The following is a 17496-nucleotide window of genomic DNA, read 5'->3' as shown; positions in this document are numbered from 1 at the left end:
TAAATGTTTAATATTATGTAATAAAGATTTATTTTATATAAAAATTCATAGAAATAAAATTGATTTGTAACAAAATTATTTATTTAAAATATTTATATTTATTTATTTAGAGTATGTTTATTTATATATTATTTATATATTTATTATATATTCAAAATATATTTATTTTAATAACATATAGTTATGAATATATATTATATGCTTATTTTTTTTATGAACATAAAGTTTAGTTTCTGGTTATTTTTTTTTAGGATCATATTTATCATTTTTAGAAGAATTATATTATATATATTATATACTACATCCACCATGACTACATCATCAGAAGATGTTCTAATGCAAGTAGGACAAGTTCGTTATAAAAAAGGAGATGGTACTTTATATGTTATGAATGAAAGAATAGCCTGGATGCTTGATAATAGAGATACTGTATCAGTCAGTCACAAATATGCTGATATTAAGTGTAAGAAAATTTGTATAATTTGCCAAATATTGCTCAATAAAAAAATTATTGAAGAAAACTCATTTTGCTATAAATTCACTACATTTTTTTGCTTTCAACATAATAATATATTAATAATTTATCTCTATTTGTTTAATGTTAATAATGTTATTAGATATATTATTTTATTAGATATTTATTAGATATATTTTCATTTTTTATTTAAAAAACGAATGGATTATTGAAAATATATATGAAATATTTCTTTGAATGCAATTAATGACTTAATGTTAACATATTATATTATAATATATTTTCTTTTTTAGTACAAAAAATATCACCAGAAGGAAAATCAAAAATACAATTACAAGTTGTATTGCATGATGGTTCATCATCTACATTTCATTTTGTAAACAGAAATGGACAAGAAGCACAAATTAAAGATCGTGATGATGTAAAAGAATTGCTGCAACAATTATTACCAAAATTTAAAAGGAAAGTAAATAAAGAATTGGAAGAAAAAAATAGGTAAAATCTTTTATATTATAATGTTTAGTTTATATTATTCATATAAATAAGATATAATATTTTTTAATAGGATGCTTCAAGAAAATCCTGTACTGCTTCAATTGTATAGGGATTTAGTTATTACACAAGTTATTTCATCTGAAGAATTTTGGTCACAACATGCTGCAGAATATACTCAAGCTAAAAAAAGTCAAAGACAAGAAATTGGTGTAAATAGTGCTTTCTTGGTAAGAATATTTTGTTAAATTAAAATTAAATTAAATATATAATTATATTTAATAATAATATCAATTAGTTATATTCAGTAATAACATTAAATTAATATAAGTTAATAATGTTTCACAATTTAATTTGTGAATAAATTAAAAAAAAAAATTGATAAATTTTTGTATTATTTACAGGCTGATATAAAACCACAAACTGATGGTTGTAATGGATTGAAATATAATTTAACTGTTGATATTATAGAATGTATATTTAAGACTTATCCAGCAGTAAAAAGAAAACATCAAGAAAATGTGCCTCATAAAATGACCGAATCAGATTTTTGGACAAAGTTCTTTCAATCACATTATTTTCATCGAGATCGTATTAATGCAGGGACCAAGGATCTTTTTACCGAATGTGCCAAAATAGATGATCAAGAACTCAAAAAAGATATTCAATCGGGTATTGATGATCCATTGGTGGATATAAGTTCTTTTGAGGATCAAAGTTTAGATGAGAATTATGGAAATGGACCTAGTAAATCTGACAAAATTTCAGGAAATATTGTACATCAAAGTATGATTAAGAGATTCAATCAACATAGCATTATGGTTTTAAAAGCCAGCACTGCCAAACAACAATCTACACAGTCCATTCAACCACAATTAAATGGCTCAACATCATCAGCAAGTAAAACTACAGCATTCTCTAATCAGTTAGATGAACAACCAAAGACTAAAAAGGTAAAATTATAATATGATTTATATTTATATATAATATTGATATATAATATATTTAATAATAATATATTTATAAATAATATATTTTATTTTCAGCTTAGAATACAAGAAAAATTAACTTATGATGATCTTGATACCAGTCATGATATAAACACAAATAATAGTACACCATTAAATTTAAATCATATAGACAGGTATTTACATGGTCCAGTTCCAGGATACAGTAATATAGAACCAACATCTGAAGAACTTCTTATAACATTAAATCAATTAAAAAAAGAAGCAAGTGGTTGGCTGACAGGAAATAGTATACCACGGCAATTAGCAACGTCATTAGTTAGTCCAGCTGCAGCAGTTTCAGCCCTGGGAGAATTAACTCCCGGTGGTTCTTTAATGAAAGGCTTCAGAGAGGAAAGTCTTGGACGTAAGCATATATTACTAATTTATTTGATTAATGATTAATGAAAAATTAGTTAAAAATATGTAATGTATTATTTATTTTATATACAGAATTAATACCAAAGGATTTAGAAAAAGAATTACGTAATGTATATGTGTGTACATGTGAACTTCTAAGGCATTTTTGGCGAAGTTTTCCACCTACAACTCCACAGCTTGAGGAAAAAGCCATTAGAATGCATGAAGCATTACACAGATTTCATTCTGCCAAACTTAAACCATTTGAAGTAAATTTTATAAAATTTTTATATATTTTATATACATTGATTTATTTTATTTTTATATCTTAAATGTTTATTTTTCTAGGATCGTGTTCAACGAGATTTTTCTGCTGTTAGTCAACATTTGACAAATCATTTAAATCAATTATTAAATACAGCATATAGAAAATTCGCAGTTTGGCAACAACGTAAGATGCAAATGAGGTAGCCATTAAATAATTTGTCGTATTTGAAAGCAACGTGAATAAAATTGAGCAATATTGGTCATCTTATATATATTGCATTTTATAATGTTACCGTAATTAGGGATTGATATGGGTGTATTTCACAAAAACCAAAGCTAAATCGTGTCATGCATCCTATGCTGCCACATTGTTTATTTATTCTTACATAATCGTGTTTATTATTGTTTAAAAAAATTTTCATAAATATGTTACTTTACTTCATTTATAAGAGAAACTTCATTTCATTAATATTTTCATAATACATATAGCACATAAATTATTTATTTTTTTCCATAGATTATTATGTATCATATTAGGCATCTTATATTGTTTGATCATTAATATAAGATGATGATGATGCTAAAAACAAAAATTTAAATACATAAAAAAAATGTAGAATAAATATTTATAAATTTTCAAACAAATTACATATGATTGCATATAAAATGTTTAAAATTTATAAAATGTAATTACATAGATAGATACATGTTAGGCGCAATGTTTATTGTATGATATCAAAGTATCTGTGATACTGCCACTGTATTATATTAATAGAAACTTCATTGTTTTAATCTTTGATTATTTTTAAATTACAAATATTTTCTATTCACATTAATGAACTTCTTTTTGACATATCATATATATAATTAAAAAATATTTTATACAATGTCTAAATTTTTTTGTAATTTATATTTTGAATGAATTTTATTCAAAAATTTTTATTCAAAAATTTATTCATATACAGTGGCATCAGTATACTTTTTATGATATCTGCGATATACTCAACTAAGTGTCTTAATTGTTGAATCCTATTTTTTTTTTACATTATTGGGTAAAGCAATTTGCAACACGAGATTTTGTAAACTGCCTGCTCACTCTCCCTATAGTAGCAATAATTTGGCAGTTACTGAGATGAGTGATACTTAATTCAATCAGTAAAGACTCTTGGAGATCATAATTGAAAGTTATGCTATAATGATTATTACAATATCAATTATAAATATATTCTTGCATTATCATTATAATAAATGTTATTATTATGAATTCGTATTTAGTTAATAATATCCTATTCAAAAAGTATAAGTTTCCTCTATTATTAAAATATTAAATTTATTAATATAAATACTAAAATATTAATTTTAATAAATATTAAAATTATTTTACTAATAGATAAGTTATATACAGTCATATCGTATGTAAGATGTTAATATTTATGGGACATTTTTGAAAAATTGATTCTAAAGATCAAGCACAAAAATTGGTATACAGAAATGTCAGATAAGATTTATTTACAAAGTTATAAGTACTTGAAATTCGCGAAAATAGATAACAGAATCTTTTTCCATCTTGTTTCATTTAATCAAAACTTCAATTGTTTTTAATAATAATTTTTATTAAAAATTTAATTTTAATAATAATTAAATAATTTTGTATAATGTATATTGTATAATGTTTTTTGTATATCAATTTTTATATTTGTTTTAGCCTCTAAAATCGATTTCCCAAAAATATTTCATGAATATATTACTCAATGCATAGGTTTTTCAAATTTTATTATTAAGTCTAGATTATTATATGTAAATTTCCTTAAACTATGTAATAAGGTAAGATGAAAATGTAAACAAATTTAATGTATACAATCATACTGAATAATGCAGACGTTCTAGGAAATTGTTTATAAGAATGAATGTAAATCGAGGATAAAAGTGCTCATTCCTGATTTTCTTAAAAAATCCCGCCTGTTGATTCTTTTCTCTAATTCATAGTCAATAGATGGCGCAGTTTATTGTTGATTTCGTTCAAAATGGCGGCCTGTAATGGGCACTGTGGGGTAATATTGTTCGATTCCCCGCGATAAATGAGACCATGCAGAGTTAACTCGCCTTGGTGTATGTGCGAGTACTGAGTCTAGATTGTATCCGGAATGTACACTTTTCTTCGAATGGTTAAATCATGTAAGCGCAATCATAGTGCCAGCCGATCGTGTGTCGTGCATTGGCTAAGTTTGTGTAGCCATATTTATTGTGTTATTCGGCAAGACGTTATATCTTATACACCGGCAAATGTAATTGGTAATGAAGACATATGGTTTTATTATTAAAGGTAAAATCATTGTTTCAACATTTATTTTTGTAAAAAATGTGACAATTTTGTTATCTGTAACAAAAAGAGATTATAACATATAAAACATTTAAGGACCTTAGGACAATAGGACATGAAAAGACGCTACACTGAGTTCTCTTCAATTCTTCAAAAACGGCGCACATTGATTGTTTCTTTTTCAAACTACAATTACTTTCTCTCTCTCTTTTTACAATTTCCAAACGGTGCAAGTTGTGCAATATCTTAAAATTTATTTGTGGTATCCTTGTTATCCTTAGCACACATTGTGTTGTGTGATGCATTAAGGATTTTACGAAAAAAGTGAGTATTTTTTTTTATTAAATCATATGTAATTGTAATAATCAATTCAATAATTTATGTATTTATTTATTTATAATATTTTAAACGAACAAAAAAATGAAAATGTGCTAAAAAATTTAATATATCTATTGTTGTAATGTATGATCATTTGACAATTTATTTACTAAATAATATTTAAATAGTGTATTATATAATTATGTATTAAATGTTTTTAAAGTATTTTCATAAAATTTTTTTCATTGTCTTATTATAATATTTGTGTAAATGATTTTATTCTTCCCTTCACAAAATCCTTTATTAGTAATAAAACCTAATTACAATATATTATATTAACATTTTAAATAAATGAAATTATGTATTAAAATTTCTTTTATATAAATATGTAATACATGTAAATTATTATAAATAATTATATATAAATATTTATAAATCTTTCTAATATTTATTTTATATCATTAAATTATGTATAAAAAATATATATTTTTTCAGAAAAAGATGGGGCAACTATTATATCACATTATCAGTCCTAATTATTGGATAAAGGTTTATAAACCATATACACAGTGAAAGAGATTTTATTAATTTTTTCTATTTGTATATAAGAAATGGATATACAAAAGTTTCAACAAAAAGTTGTGTTATGAATATCAGAAACTATATATATAACATTTATATATATATATAAGAGTCTGCTGTACATAAATCAAACAAGCTAGGCACTATCGTGCCAAGCTTGGGTAATGGATCCTGTTCGTCCATGGTATGCAACATATAATCGTCTTGCTGCAAGTAGTGCAAATAGTACATTTCAACCAACAACTTCAAGCACAAACAGTGATTTTGTATCTCATCACTTAGCAACAGCTGCTACTCAAGCAGTTCCTTCAACAACATCACAATTACTTTTACAAGCAGCTCATACAACTGCAACTCTGGCGGGACAACCATCTCCATTCAACCCAGGGGGGTTTTTGTCTCCACCCCCTGTGGGATATGATGTTTTCACACCTTTATTTCATCATCCTAATCCTAAACAAGCACATTATGTTACTCAACATAGGCAAGCTCTTGCTCAAGCACAAGTGTCAGTAACAAAACAAAATGCTACAACAGAATCTGACATTCCTGTACTAAGAGAAAATTATAGTTCAGCACATCAGTCAACATTTTTTGAACATCAAGGTGCGGCAACATCGCCTACAACATCTACATTGGCTTGGACTCATCAGAACAATGCACAATTACCTAGTCCATTTGGTATTCTGCCTCATGAAAGTGTTGTTCCTTCATCCCCAGGACCATCATCTACTACAAAACCAACTAGTGGTGTTTATGAAAATACATTTAATTCTAATTTTGCTACAACACAAACTATAAATAATTTAAACTCTCAATTAACTACACCTTCGGTTTCTGCTGCTGAATTTAAATCATCCAATTTCCCAGATAATAAAAAGACAGTAAATATAAGGCCTCAATCACCAACAGTAAGTGTTAAATCAGTTTCTACATCACAAACAAATAGCAATCAAAATTTTTTTCAACCAGTATCTACTACATTCAATTCTGAAACATTAGCAAATAATTACTCTACTGGTAATGGAAATCAAACTTCAAATGGGAAAATACAATCTTCTCTTCAACATCACCAATCATGTATTGTTTCAACTACAAATAATACAAATAATACAGCCAATAAAGAATATAGAATTCCTCAACCACCTGCTAGATCAATTGCATCAACAACTATATTTTTAAATACATCTATTAGATCTGTATCTTCTCAAATTCAAGATAAACAATCGGCTAGAAATTTCGCTTCACCTCCCCATAAAACAACTTCTACATCTCAACAAAATATTCAAACTAAAGCACAGACAAAAATATATCCAGAATTAAATACACACAGCAGTGAACATAGACGAAACGAACAAACATCTCATGATAATAGCCAATCATCTCCTATTAGTTTTTCCATTATGGATTCACGTAATTTGAATTATACTACTGGAAATAATACAAATTGTACAAATACTAGTGGAAAACTTAATAATAATCAAAGAAGTCAATCAAACAGTAACTTACAAACTCATTCTCAGCAACCACAACAGCAGCAGCAGCAACAACAATTTCATGTTTTAAATCAACAACAGCAACAACAACAAACATCATATAGACATTATCTAACAGGATCTACAACTGATTCTGAATATCATCATTCAGCAAGATCAAAATCTGCAACTTCCACTGATTCTGCTTATTCTTCTAACAATTCCACACAAAATGGACCTGATTGTAGTGTTGTTGTGCCAAGAAGACCAAGTCCATTACAAGCACATTCACAAGCAAGTCCATTGGGACATGTTCCAAGTCCTGCTTATCCTATGTATAATAGTCCAATGGCTACTATGTCTTCTCCTTCACCTTTACAACAACATACAGAAAATGCAAATCAATGTGCAAGTGGATCATCATATAAAGGAACTGTGCAACAACAAGTTACACCACCATCACCATTAGATGTTACTGTACCACGACCAGCATCACAAGGTCAAGTTGCTTATTCATCAGTCATTACAAGAGCTTTAGGTACTACTGAAAATAAAACTAATTATAATACAGATAGTAAAACTTATGATAGACAGCAACAAGATTTTTCACAAACTCAAAAACAAGTTTGTTGGGAAAATGATAATCGACAGTCAAATAATAGAAAATTTTCTATTACTCTATATACTGGTGGAAATTCTGAAGTAAATCCTCAAACTTTACCAATTCAACAACAAGTACAACGAGTGCTTAATGTATCTGATAGACAACAATCATATTTTGAATCCAGCCAAGTGACACTACAAGATTTAAGTAGTTGTAGAGGAGATCCTATGAGTATAGTAAAAAATTTACAGACTTTACAAGGTTCATGTCAAGTACAACAACAAACTACTGTTTCTGTTGCTCCAACTGAACAACAAAAGCAAATAGAAGAACGACGTAAAGCAGATACAAATAAAAAAAGAAAAAGTTTAGAAAAAAGTGGACATAATTCTTTAAATGAAATAAGTGGAACAACGACAATGACAGAATACTTAAATAGAATACCACCCCCTGCACATCATAATACAAATCAACAGCAACAAAATGGTTATTTTGATTTTGAAAGATGGAATTTACCTCCACCTCCTGCTAAAATGTTTCCTACTGCATCAGGTGCTTTCAGTTCACAATCAACCTTACATTCAAATAATTTTGTTGGTTCTCCAGCTCATCAACATCAATCTTTGATGGTACCTCATCATCATGCTCCACCTCCTATTCCATATTTTCCAGCCTTTCATATTCCTTCAAGTCATCATCATTCACATGAATTTCAATCTTCTGTTGAAATTACACCTATAGGTTTTGGTGAAAATTCAACAAATCAAAATCCTAATTATAATCAAGATATCAGAGATGATCAACCTAAAGTAATTGTTCCTAATATTGAAGAAGAATTAGGTTTCCTACAACAAAATCAGCAATTGATTCAAACTGTTAGCATCTTAAATAAAGATTTCAAACGATCTAATAAAGATCCTAATTCAGGATTTATGACAAGTTATTTAAAATTTTTACAAGGTGAAAGAGAACCTTCACCTCCTCCAGCAATACGTGGTGGAAGAAAAGCAACTTGGAATAGATCAAAACCTTATATTCCTGTAGAACCTAAAAAATCTGTAGAAAGTTTAGTAAATGGAGAAATAATGAAAACACAAATAGAAAAACCACCTCAACCTAAAGAAACACCAGTGATTGATTATACTAATGATCCACGATATTTTCCTTTACCTAAAGAACGAAAAAAACAGAATTTTGATTCAAGTGATGATGGTTTTACTAGTGATGATGATTTTCTATTTCCTCCTAAAAAATCGGATAAGAAAATAACAAATACAAATACTTCCAATATAATGGAAGTAACAGTAAAATCAGAAGGTAAATCTAAAAAAGGAAGACCAATAAAACCTGGAGGACCAACAGATAGAAAAAGAAAAGCTGCAGCGGCAGCTGCTGCAGCAGCAGAAGCAGCAATGATTACTACAATTAATAAAATTTCTAAAAAATATGAAGAAGGTAAATATATATTATTTTTTTTCTATTAGATTAAAAAATATTTCATAATTGAATATATTTATTTCTTTTTCTTTTTTTATAGTAGATCCTTTGCTTTTACCTCCAAGACGTGAAACATCTAGAAGAAAAGCAAAAGAAAAAACCTCAGTAAAACAATTTTTAGATCGACAACAGGGTATAGATTATTTTGATAATGATGAAGAACAGGGTGATTCTGATTCTGATCCTGCTTGGACACCTGCTGTAAAATTAGTTGGAGATGAAGAAGAAAAGAAAAAGAAACGTGGAAGACCTGTTATTACTAAAAAAAGTAGAAAAATTTTAGAAGAAGAAGATTATTCTTCTAGTGATGTTGTTGTTTCAAAGAAATCAAGTAGAAAAAAACATGAAACACCATCAAAAACTTCTAATGTTACTGGAAAGTTATCTTGTAAAATAGATGAGAAACTTTTAGCATCTATCAGTGATGAAGATATTGATATTTCACCATTTAAGGTATATAATTTCATAATACTATTTCTATTTTTTATATATAAAATAGTATATAAATAATAAATTTGTTTATTTTATTAAATATTTATGATTTATTTACTAATTTTTTTAGAAGAATTTAAAAATAATAAATCAATTAAAAATTATATGATATTTCTGATATTTAATTTATTTCTTTATTTTTAACTTATTTATTAATATTTTTGGTTTTTTCAATAAGAATAAAAATTGTCATAATAAATAGATACATATGCAATATATTTTATTATATTACATAATATATATAATATATATAAATATGATATTTGTATTTTATACATATATATATATATATATATGTGTGTATATATATGATATTTTGTATTTGTAATGTATTTGTATATTGCATGCAGCATTTTGTGGATGAATTAGATGATGTGGTAATATTTTATGTGATGTTATACAAGAATATCAGATTTATATCAAAATTATAATAGAATATTTTAATTATTTAATTTTTTAGTGTTATTTTATTATATATTTTTCAGTCTGGGGAATTTGTTGTAATCAAGACAGATTTAAATGAAGAATATCCTCCTCTTTGGAGAATAGATGGTAAAACATTATTACAAAAATATGAACCATTTAAATCTAATGGCAAAACTTTATATCGAAACATATCTACGGTAATAAATTATTATTTTTTTAAATTTTTTAATTTTCTATTAAATTATATGTATATGCATATGATATATGTATATATATCAATTATCTTTTAGTATTCGGGTTGGGCACCACAAAATCGACATATATATCAACAAGTTCCAGTAAAATTCTTACAACAAGGTAAAGCAGAAACAATAGTAGAGTTTTTAAGAGATGAAATGATTATTGATAATAAGTAAGTATTATTATTATATAACATAAATAATATATGAAAATTAAATAAATAAGAAATTATCACATTTTTTTGATTTTTAGCGAATGTATTGATAAATCTATGAAGGATACTGAAAAATATCAAGATAATTTTGAAGTATATATTCAAACATTGATATCACAAGCTTTGGATTCTAATTTTCTAACAGAAATATTTCAAGAACAAGGTTAAATTTCTATTTAATATAATTATATATTAAAAAAATTTTTTTCTTGTAATTTACACATATAAATTTTATGTAATTATTTTAATTTATATAGATGATTATTTCTTATCAAACGTAAAAACTGTGGATGAAGTAACGGAAGAAAGGAAACAACGGCTTTTATCTACAACGAAATGGCGATCAAATGTTATAAATGCAATATCAACTTGGCCATGTCTTAATGTTCTTAAAGATATACCATTTACAGAATATAAAGGAAAGTCATGTGCTGGATGCCAACAGTTTAAAATTCATGCTAGAGTTCTATTGTATGGTCAACCATACAATGCTACTACATTAGAAGGTTCTCCACCTGATCCAAGAATACCTCAAGAAAAAGTACTTAAATTATTTTTTTGATTATTATTTACTTTTTTTAGTTGATATTAAAAAAATTTATTTATATAATTAGTTAATTAATTTTTTAGGATTTTTTATTGTGTCGAATATGTCAAGCAAAAGTTGCTTTATATAATAAGGTTGCACATCAGAAATATTTAATGTTTTTGGAATGTGCAAGAAGAGTTGCAGATAAGAGAGTAGCAGATCCTCATAAAGATACCACAATAATATTGAATGAATTATTAGCTGATGAAACATGGTTAAATCAAGTAAGTCAAAATATTTTTTAAAATACTTTAATAATATGAAAATATTTATTAGAATAACTTAAAAAAACATAATTTTTTCAGTTATTTAAAGAAGTTAGAACAATCTGGGCAGAAATAGATAATTTGGAATATCAAGCAAAAACAAAATCAAGTTTAAAATCAATATTTTCTTCTACAGCAAGTAGTACAGAAGAAATGAATGAAAATATTTCAATAAAACAACCAATTGAAATGACTGCTAATATTTCGGATTCACAGGTGCCTACACAGAAAACCGAAGAGACTTCTGAAATAGTGTCTTGCGATGTGCAAATGAGCAGTATACCATCTTAGTGGTGCTACAATAATAGAAATTGGCTTCGTTTTATACAATGCCTGAAGAGCATTAAAGATTTAGTGTGTATTGACTTAATAGACATGAAGAAGATCAAACATTTAAATATTGTATTTTGATGATAAATATTTAAATTGAGTTAATATAATATGCTGTGAAACAAATGGTGAAGATAAACATTAATGTGTAATCAAGAAATTGTAGTTATAGTGATAACAAGTAGTGAATGATGAGGTAAGTAAAAAGGCGATTTAAAAAGCGTATAAATATCAGACATATGTATATAAAATATTCATCTCTACGTTAAAATTTTAGAAATGAGCCCAATTTTGCCATTTTAATAGCATGATAATAGAGATTTACGAATGTTTGTGTGCATAAATATTTAGTTCTAGATTTGTATCGTGATAACCTAATATAATGATATATTAAGATATGTAGGTCTGATATGTTAAGATCTGAAAAAAAAAATGCGAAAGACAAATGATTTTAAAATATAAAGTGATAAAACATAAAAAACGTCACAATCTTTGTAATATATTTAAATACATCATACTTTCTATAACTACAAAGTTCTGTGTAAAATACAGAAATATATTGTTTGTTCCTGTAATTATAACTTTTAAAATCGAACATTTTCTTTATGAATTAGTTTACATATATTTTTTTTTTTTAATAATTTAACAAATGTAAACGATATTTATGTGCATGTTAATTTGTATATAAGCAGATCATGCAACTACAAAATTTATACGTATGAAATACGTTAGTAATATTCAGAAGTGTTCCAAAATAGCATTCTGTTAATAAAATGCTTCATGATAAATGCAATATTTTGAAAATATGCATTGTTTTCTTTTTAGAAAATATTAGATACTTTGTAAAACATTTGTATATAGAAATACTTTTAATAAGATTAGGATTATATCTTCACTTCTAATTCAACTATATGTATTATATCTTCCATTATAATTCCAGCTTAATAATTCAATACCAAGTTTCTAAGTTCTTCCATCTTAAAATAACTTTCATAAGATAATTCCATTCTCATTTTATAAAATATGAATATCACTTTAGATCATTTATTTTTGTGAATAATCCTGTGACTAGCAACATGCGCATATTATGTATGGAGTATGAGTGAATGTTCCATAAAAAATGTATCTATTTTCATAGAAATCTTGGTAATATCAATGCTTTAAGATGTCTAATGAGCAAAATTACATTTTTTATAATAGCATATAATCAGAGTTTACATCATATCTTCCTTTTCAAATCTTATATAGTAATCAATAAAAAATAAACAAATTGTTAATAAAGAACGTATTATTAAAATTAAATCAAATATAATTAATTATTTAGAAGTATTTAAACTTCTAATGTTTTTTCAAGACTTAATAATTTTAATAGTAGTTATTCTATTTAGTAATTATATATATATATTAATTTAATAATATAATTTTAAAAAATTTTACTTTGCTATAAAATTTTTAAGAATTTCAAATATAAATACATCTTGACAAAATAATTAAAGATACTTTTATAGATTTTCAATAGCTAATATAAAATTAAAAATAAAATAATATTTGCTAACAAATTTTTTATATGTTAAATGTTATACTTCAAATTGAATTATCATTACTGTGTTAAAATAATTATTGTATTATAATTTTTGTGTTATCATTGTTTAAATCTTTAAATCTTAAGTTTTTTAAGTTTTTAATCTATTTTTAGCTTTCTTAAGAAAAAAATATTCTCTAAAAATGAGAATGGTGATATGCGTGTGTGGCGCGATGTATTTTTCAAAGATGATATATCAAATTATATTTGTAAATTATATATACGAAAATATGATGATAAGAACAGGTGACTATTATGTTAAAATTATAGGATTTTAGACATCTTTCATATGCTATAGTAAAATGAAATTATTGTATTAGCGATTATTATCGGGTTACCGAATTGTATAATAAATTATTGGAGAAAATTAATAACATGCAAAAATGCGGGCATTTGGTCACTGATGCAATAAAGAAATGTAAATGCAGTTACAAAATATTTTCTTTTTAGCAAATGTGCCATGCAATATTTCATATTGATAAACAAGCTGGTGCTATGTATATATTCATTTATTGTTCACAAAAATTTCATTCAAAAATTTTAATCATTTAAAATTCATTAGAATATTATTAATAATTTGTTAAAAAAATTAACAAAAATTCACAGAATTAAAGTATTATATATAGCACTAGCTTAAAAATGTTATATTAGCATATAGAAGGTAATATTGTTATATTGTATTTTTTTAAAACATAAATATGTATGTTTATTTTTTCAACTGTAAACTTATTACTTTCTAAATCATGATCAAGTATGCTTTCTTAATCATGAGATTACAGTATTTCTGTTACTACGATTTAAAAAAGAAGATATGATAAAAAAATAGCAAAATTTTACTTGGATAATTTATGTTTTTATTAATCTTTTTTCAATAAAATGAAAAATTTTATAAGACTGTGTATTACTAATATCTTATCTAGCTATTATGTATATTATTCAATATCCATTAAATCCATGATTTTATAAATTTTTATTTTTAATAGTTTATTTTTATATATATATATATATATACATGTAATATTCTAACATATGTAAATTTGATTATTTATTTTATGCATTGTAATTATAAAACATATAAATAGTTTTTATTTCTAGATCTAATAACTTTTTTTGTTTTACTATAACTATCATATTATTTCATAATTTATATAGTTTTATTAAATAGTTTTCATGCAAAAGGTTCTAGAAAAAATAGTTACAGCACTGATATAGAGGTTAAGTACAAAATCACAATGAGCATGCGCTTCTGATTGCTTCTCTTTCCCCGTTCCCCGCAACACCGTTACTATTCTGATTTCCAGTTCGCGTTTGTTGCCCGTGAAGGATGCCTTCTGCCAACCCTAAACTAGAAAAACAGGCCTCTACGGAGACCGTAGATCCTATACGCCAAGCAATTATCGTTATCGAACATAAGATACGGAATCTTGAAAAGCGTAAGGTAAGTATTTGAATAATATGCATGTAAATAGTGTCGAGAAAATTACCTGTCAGTTGATAGCTTTTACGGTGCAATCCGCCATGATTGGATACGCCATGTGCTCACGTTTGAGATTTTGTAGGTATCTGATTATTATATTGTGAAGAGTTAATTACTATTATTATATTTTGAAACTAGAAATTTTTCATTAAAACTAAATAAAAGCAAAATTATTTTTCTTTGTTCAATCAAACATCCGAGTTTGTAATTATGAATCTCATGTCATGGCGGTATCTTCTAAAGAAATGTACAAAACTTTACGTGACACGCTTTCTAGCCGCTACCGGTATATTATATTGTGTAATAATATTTTTCATTTAACAAAATATTATAAATTTAAATATGAAATTTAAATACATAAATTGCATTAAAATACATTTTAATATACAAGAAATTCTTTATTTATCTTCGTTTATAATATTTGATAAATTAATTTTCTGAAAATATACAATTTCATAAAGAAATTAAAAATTTGTATAAAAATTTATTTTTTATATAAAAATAAATCATTACATGTATACATAGATTTTTATTTATTCAAAGTTAACAATCATATAAAAGTAATTCTCTTTCTATGAATTAATTAGTTTGTCTAAATTATATATGTATATGCGTGTACATATACACACATATGCAATATATATAATACCTATATATATTATTAAAAAAATAAATTTTTTCTTGTTTTTTTTTATAAAAATTATTTTTATTTTATTATACGTATTATTTATATATTATAATTCTTTATTATATATAATTAATTTTATTAATTATATTATAATATTTTAATAACTAACAGTTAATTTTAATAATTAACAGTATATGTTACATTTAGGGAAAGTTAGAATCATATAGGGATCTTCAAAAAAATGGAAGAGAATTAAATGCAGATCAGAAAACAGCAGTAGCCAAATATGATGAAGTTTTACAAACATTGGATATTACAAAAGAATTATATAAACAAATTGTTGGAATTGCACATGATGCAGTTAAACAACAAAAAAAATTGGCAAGAAAAGAAGCCATTGAGAGAATGCAACAAGATATTGCAAAGGTAAATTAATTATTAATTAATATTATATATTAGGATTTATAATATAAATAATTTATTTCAGTTTATTAAATGTTTTTTATATTTATTAATTATTTTAGGTGAGAGAAGTTCTTCTTATACAAGATGCATTAATGAACATGGGTACAGAATCTGTAAGAGAAGATTTCCTTGCTGGAAAAAATGGTGCTGTAAAATTATCAGAAGAGGATTTAAAATCTTTAGACAGCTTGTATAATGAAGTTATGATGAAACATCATCGAGAAGAAGGAGAACCAACATTCCTTCAACAAGTACAGAAAGTAGCAGAACATTATGTAGCTATTGTTGATGGAAAACAAAGAGAAGTTGTTGGCACAACTTACAATAAATTAAAGGAAATTATTACTTCTATTAATCAATGTGGGTATTTTGATCAAGTTCATGAAACTGAAGCTGTAGTAGAAGAAGTAAGTATTTATATGTTAATTTGCATTATATATAATATGTTATTTTTGTAATTAATTTATAAACAAAATTAATTAAAAAATTAAGAAAGAAGAAATGACAATAATTTTATTGAAATTTTTATAGGTTACAGAAGCAATTGCAGAAACTCAAATATCTGAAACTCCTGTGCAAGATCAAGTCAATGAAGAATATAATACCAATGACAGACACATTCCACCTGAGTCAATGATTCCAATTCCTAATTTCCCAGTACAAGTTGCTCCTCTTCCTGTTGTTTCTGGCACTACCCCAGTTTCTGGTCCAATTCCTGTAGTTGCACAACCTATTCCTCATCCAGCTGCACCAGTTGAAACATCTTATTACACAAATGCAACAGGATTTGTTCCACAGCCACAACAACAACAACAGCAATCTCAACAAACTCAACAACAACCACCACAAGCTCCCAGAATTAATGATGTCATAGGCACACCAAATTTCTTTTTCTTACAAGAATCAGAACTTGATTCACCAGATGTTACTTCTCAAGCACCCATTGTATCACACATTCCTGCTGCTGTTAATGCACCTATTCCTTCACAAACATTTACAAATCAAAATTTTGCAAATGCACCAGTAGTAGCACAACCAGTTATATATCAGCATCAACCGCCACAGGATATGTCCCACATTCCTGGATTTGCTAATCCTAATCCACCACCACCTATTCCAATGCCACCTTCTCATCAACAACCAAATATGCAGTATAGTCCTCAGCATCCTACAACTTTTCAACAGCAACCCCAACAACAACAACAACAGCAGCCGCCGCAGCAGCAGCAGCAGCAGCAACAACAACAACAACAACAACAACAACAAGCTCCTTCACAACAAGTATCACAACAAGCACAAACTCAGACTTTTGAACATCAACAAGAAAATCAACAACAAACTATTGAAGTATATTACAAATATTATATTACTAATAAAATAACATATTTTA

General features: G+C 25.9%; 3 protein-coding genes across 7 annotated transcripts in view; all 3 read left to right on the top strand.

Moving 5' to 3' along the window:
• Window positions 1-3865, top strand: part of LOC102675881 (general transcription factor IIH subunit 1) — a 5069-nt gene extending 1204 nt beyond the window's left edge. For both annotated transcript variants that reach the window (XM_006620631.2, XM_006620632.2), the window contains exons 2-8: window positions 252-463; window positions 769-970; window positions 1041-1197; window positions 1372-1920; window positions 2014-2341; window positions 2428-2603; window positions 2683-3865. In XM_006620631.2, the coding sequence (XP_006620694.1) occupies window positions 252-463; window positions 769-970; window positions 1041-1197; window positions 1372-1920; window positions 2014-2341; window positions 2428-2603; window positions 2683-2805 (1747 nt within the window). In that variant the 3' untranslated portion in view covers window positions 2806-3865. The remainder of the gene's footprint in view (window positions 1-251; window positions 464-768; window positions 971-1040; window positions 1198-1371; window positions 1921-2013; window positions 2342-2427; window positions 2604-2682) is intronic.
• A 530-nt stretch (window positions 3866-4395) lies between these two features.
• On the top strand, window positions 4396-14953 carry LOC102674704. Of its 4 annotated transcripts, XR_004151197.1 has the most exons (12): window positions 4400-4924; window positions 5018-5245; window positions 5735-9355; window positions 9438-9850; window positions 10240-10266; window positions 10375-10512; window positions 10606-10727; window positions 10808-10932; window positions 11027-11310; window positions 11400-11582; window positions 11664-12150; window positions 14838-14953. XR_004151197.1 is itself a non-coding variant. In XM_031512865.1 (11 exons), exons 3-11 carry the CDS (start codon window positions 5986-5988, stop codon window positions 11913-11915), a joined length of 4911 nt encoding a protein of 1636 aa, XP_031368725.1. In that variant the 5' UTR covers window positions 4396-4924; window positions 5018-5245; window positions 5735-5985; the 3' UTR covers window positions 11916-12856. The 4 variants fall into 4 exon arrangements, 3 of the variants coding, with proteins under 3 accessions (XP_031368725.1, XP_031368724.1, XP_031368726.1); XM_031512865.1 differs by lacking the exon at window positions 14838-14953 and having other exon boundaries at window positions 4396-4924; window positions 9441-9850; window positions 11664-12856; XM_031512864.1 differs by lacking the exon at window positions 14838-14953 and having other exon boundaries at window positions 11664-12856.
• The window catches only part of LOC102675140 (caprin homolog), a 4846-nt gene continuing 2187 nt past the window's right edge, over window positions 14838-17496 (top strand). Inside the window, exons 1-4 of the mRNA XM_006620625.2 lie at window positions 14838-14974; window positions 15849-16067; window positions 16166-16513; window positions 16638-17453. Of these exons, the coding sequence (XP_006620688.1) occupies window positions 14861-14974; window positions 15849-16067; window positions 16166-16513; window positions 16638-17453 (1497 nt within the window). The 5' untranslated portion in view covers window positions 14838-14860. The remainder of the gene's footprint in view (window positions 14975-15848; window positions 16068-16165; window positions 16514-16637; window positions 17454-17496) is intronic.

Source organism: Apis dorsata, unplaced genomic scaffold, assembly GCF_000469605.1.
Source record: "Apis dorsata unplaced genomic scaffold, Apis dorsata 1.3 scaffold_524, whole genome shotgun sequence".
In the NCBI taxonomy this organism is placed as follows: Eukaryota; Metazoa; Arthropoda; class Insecta; order Hymenoptera; family Apidae; genus Apis; species Apis dorsata.
This window is presented reverse-complemented; position numbering and strand designations above follow the sequence as displayed.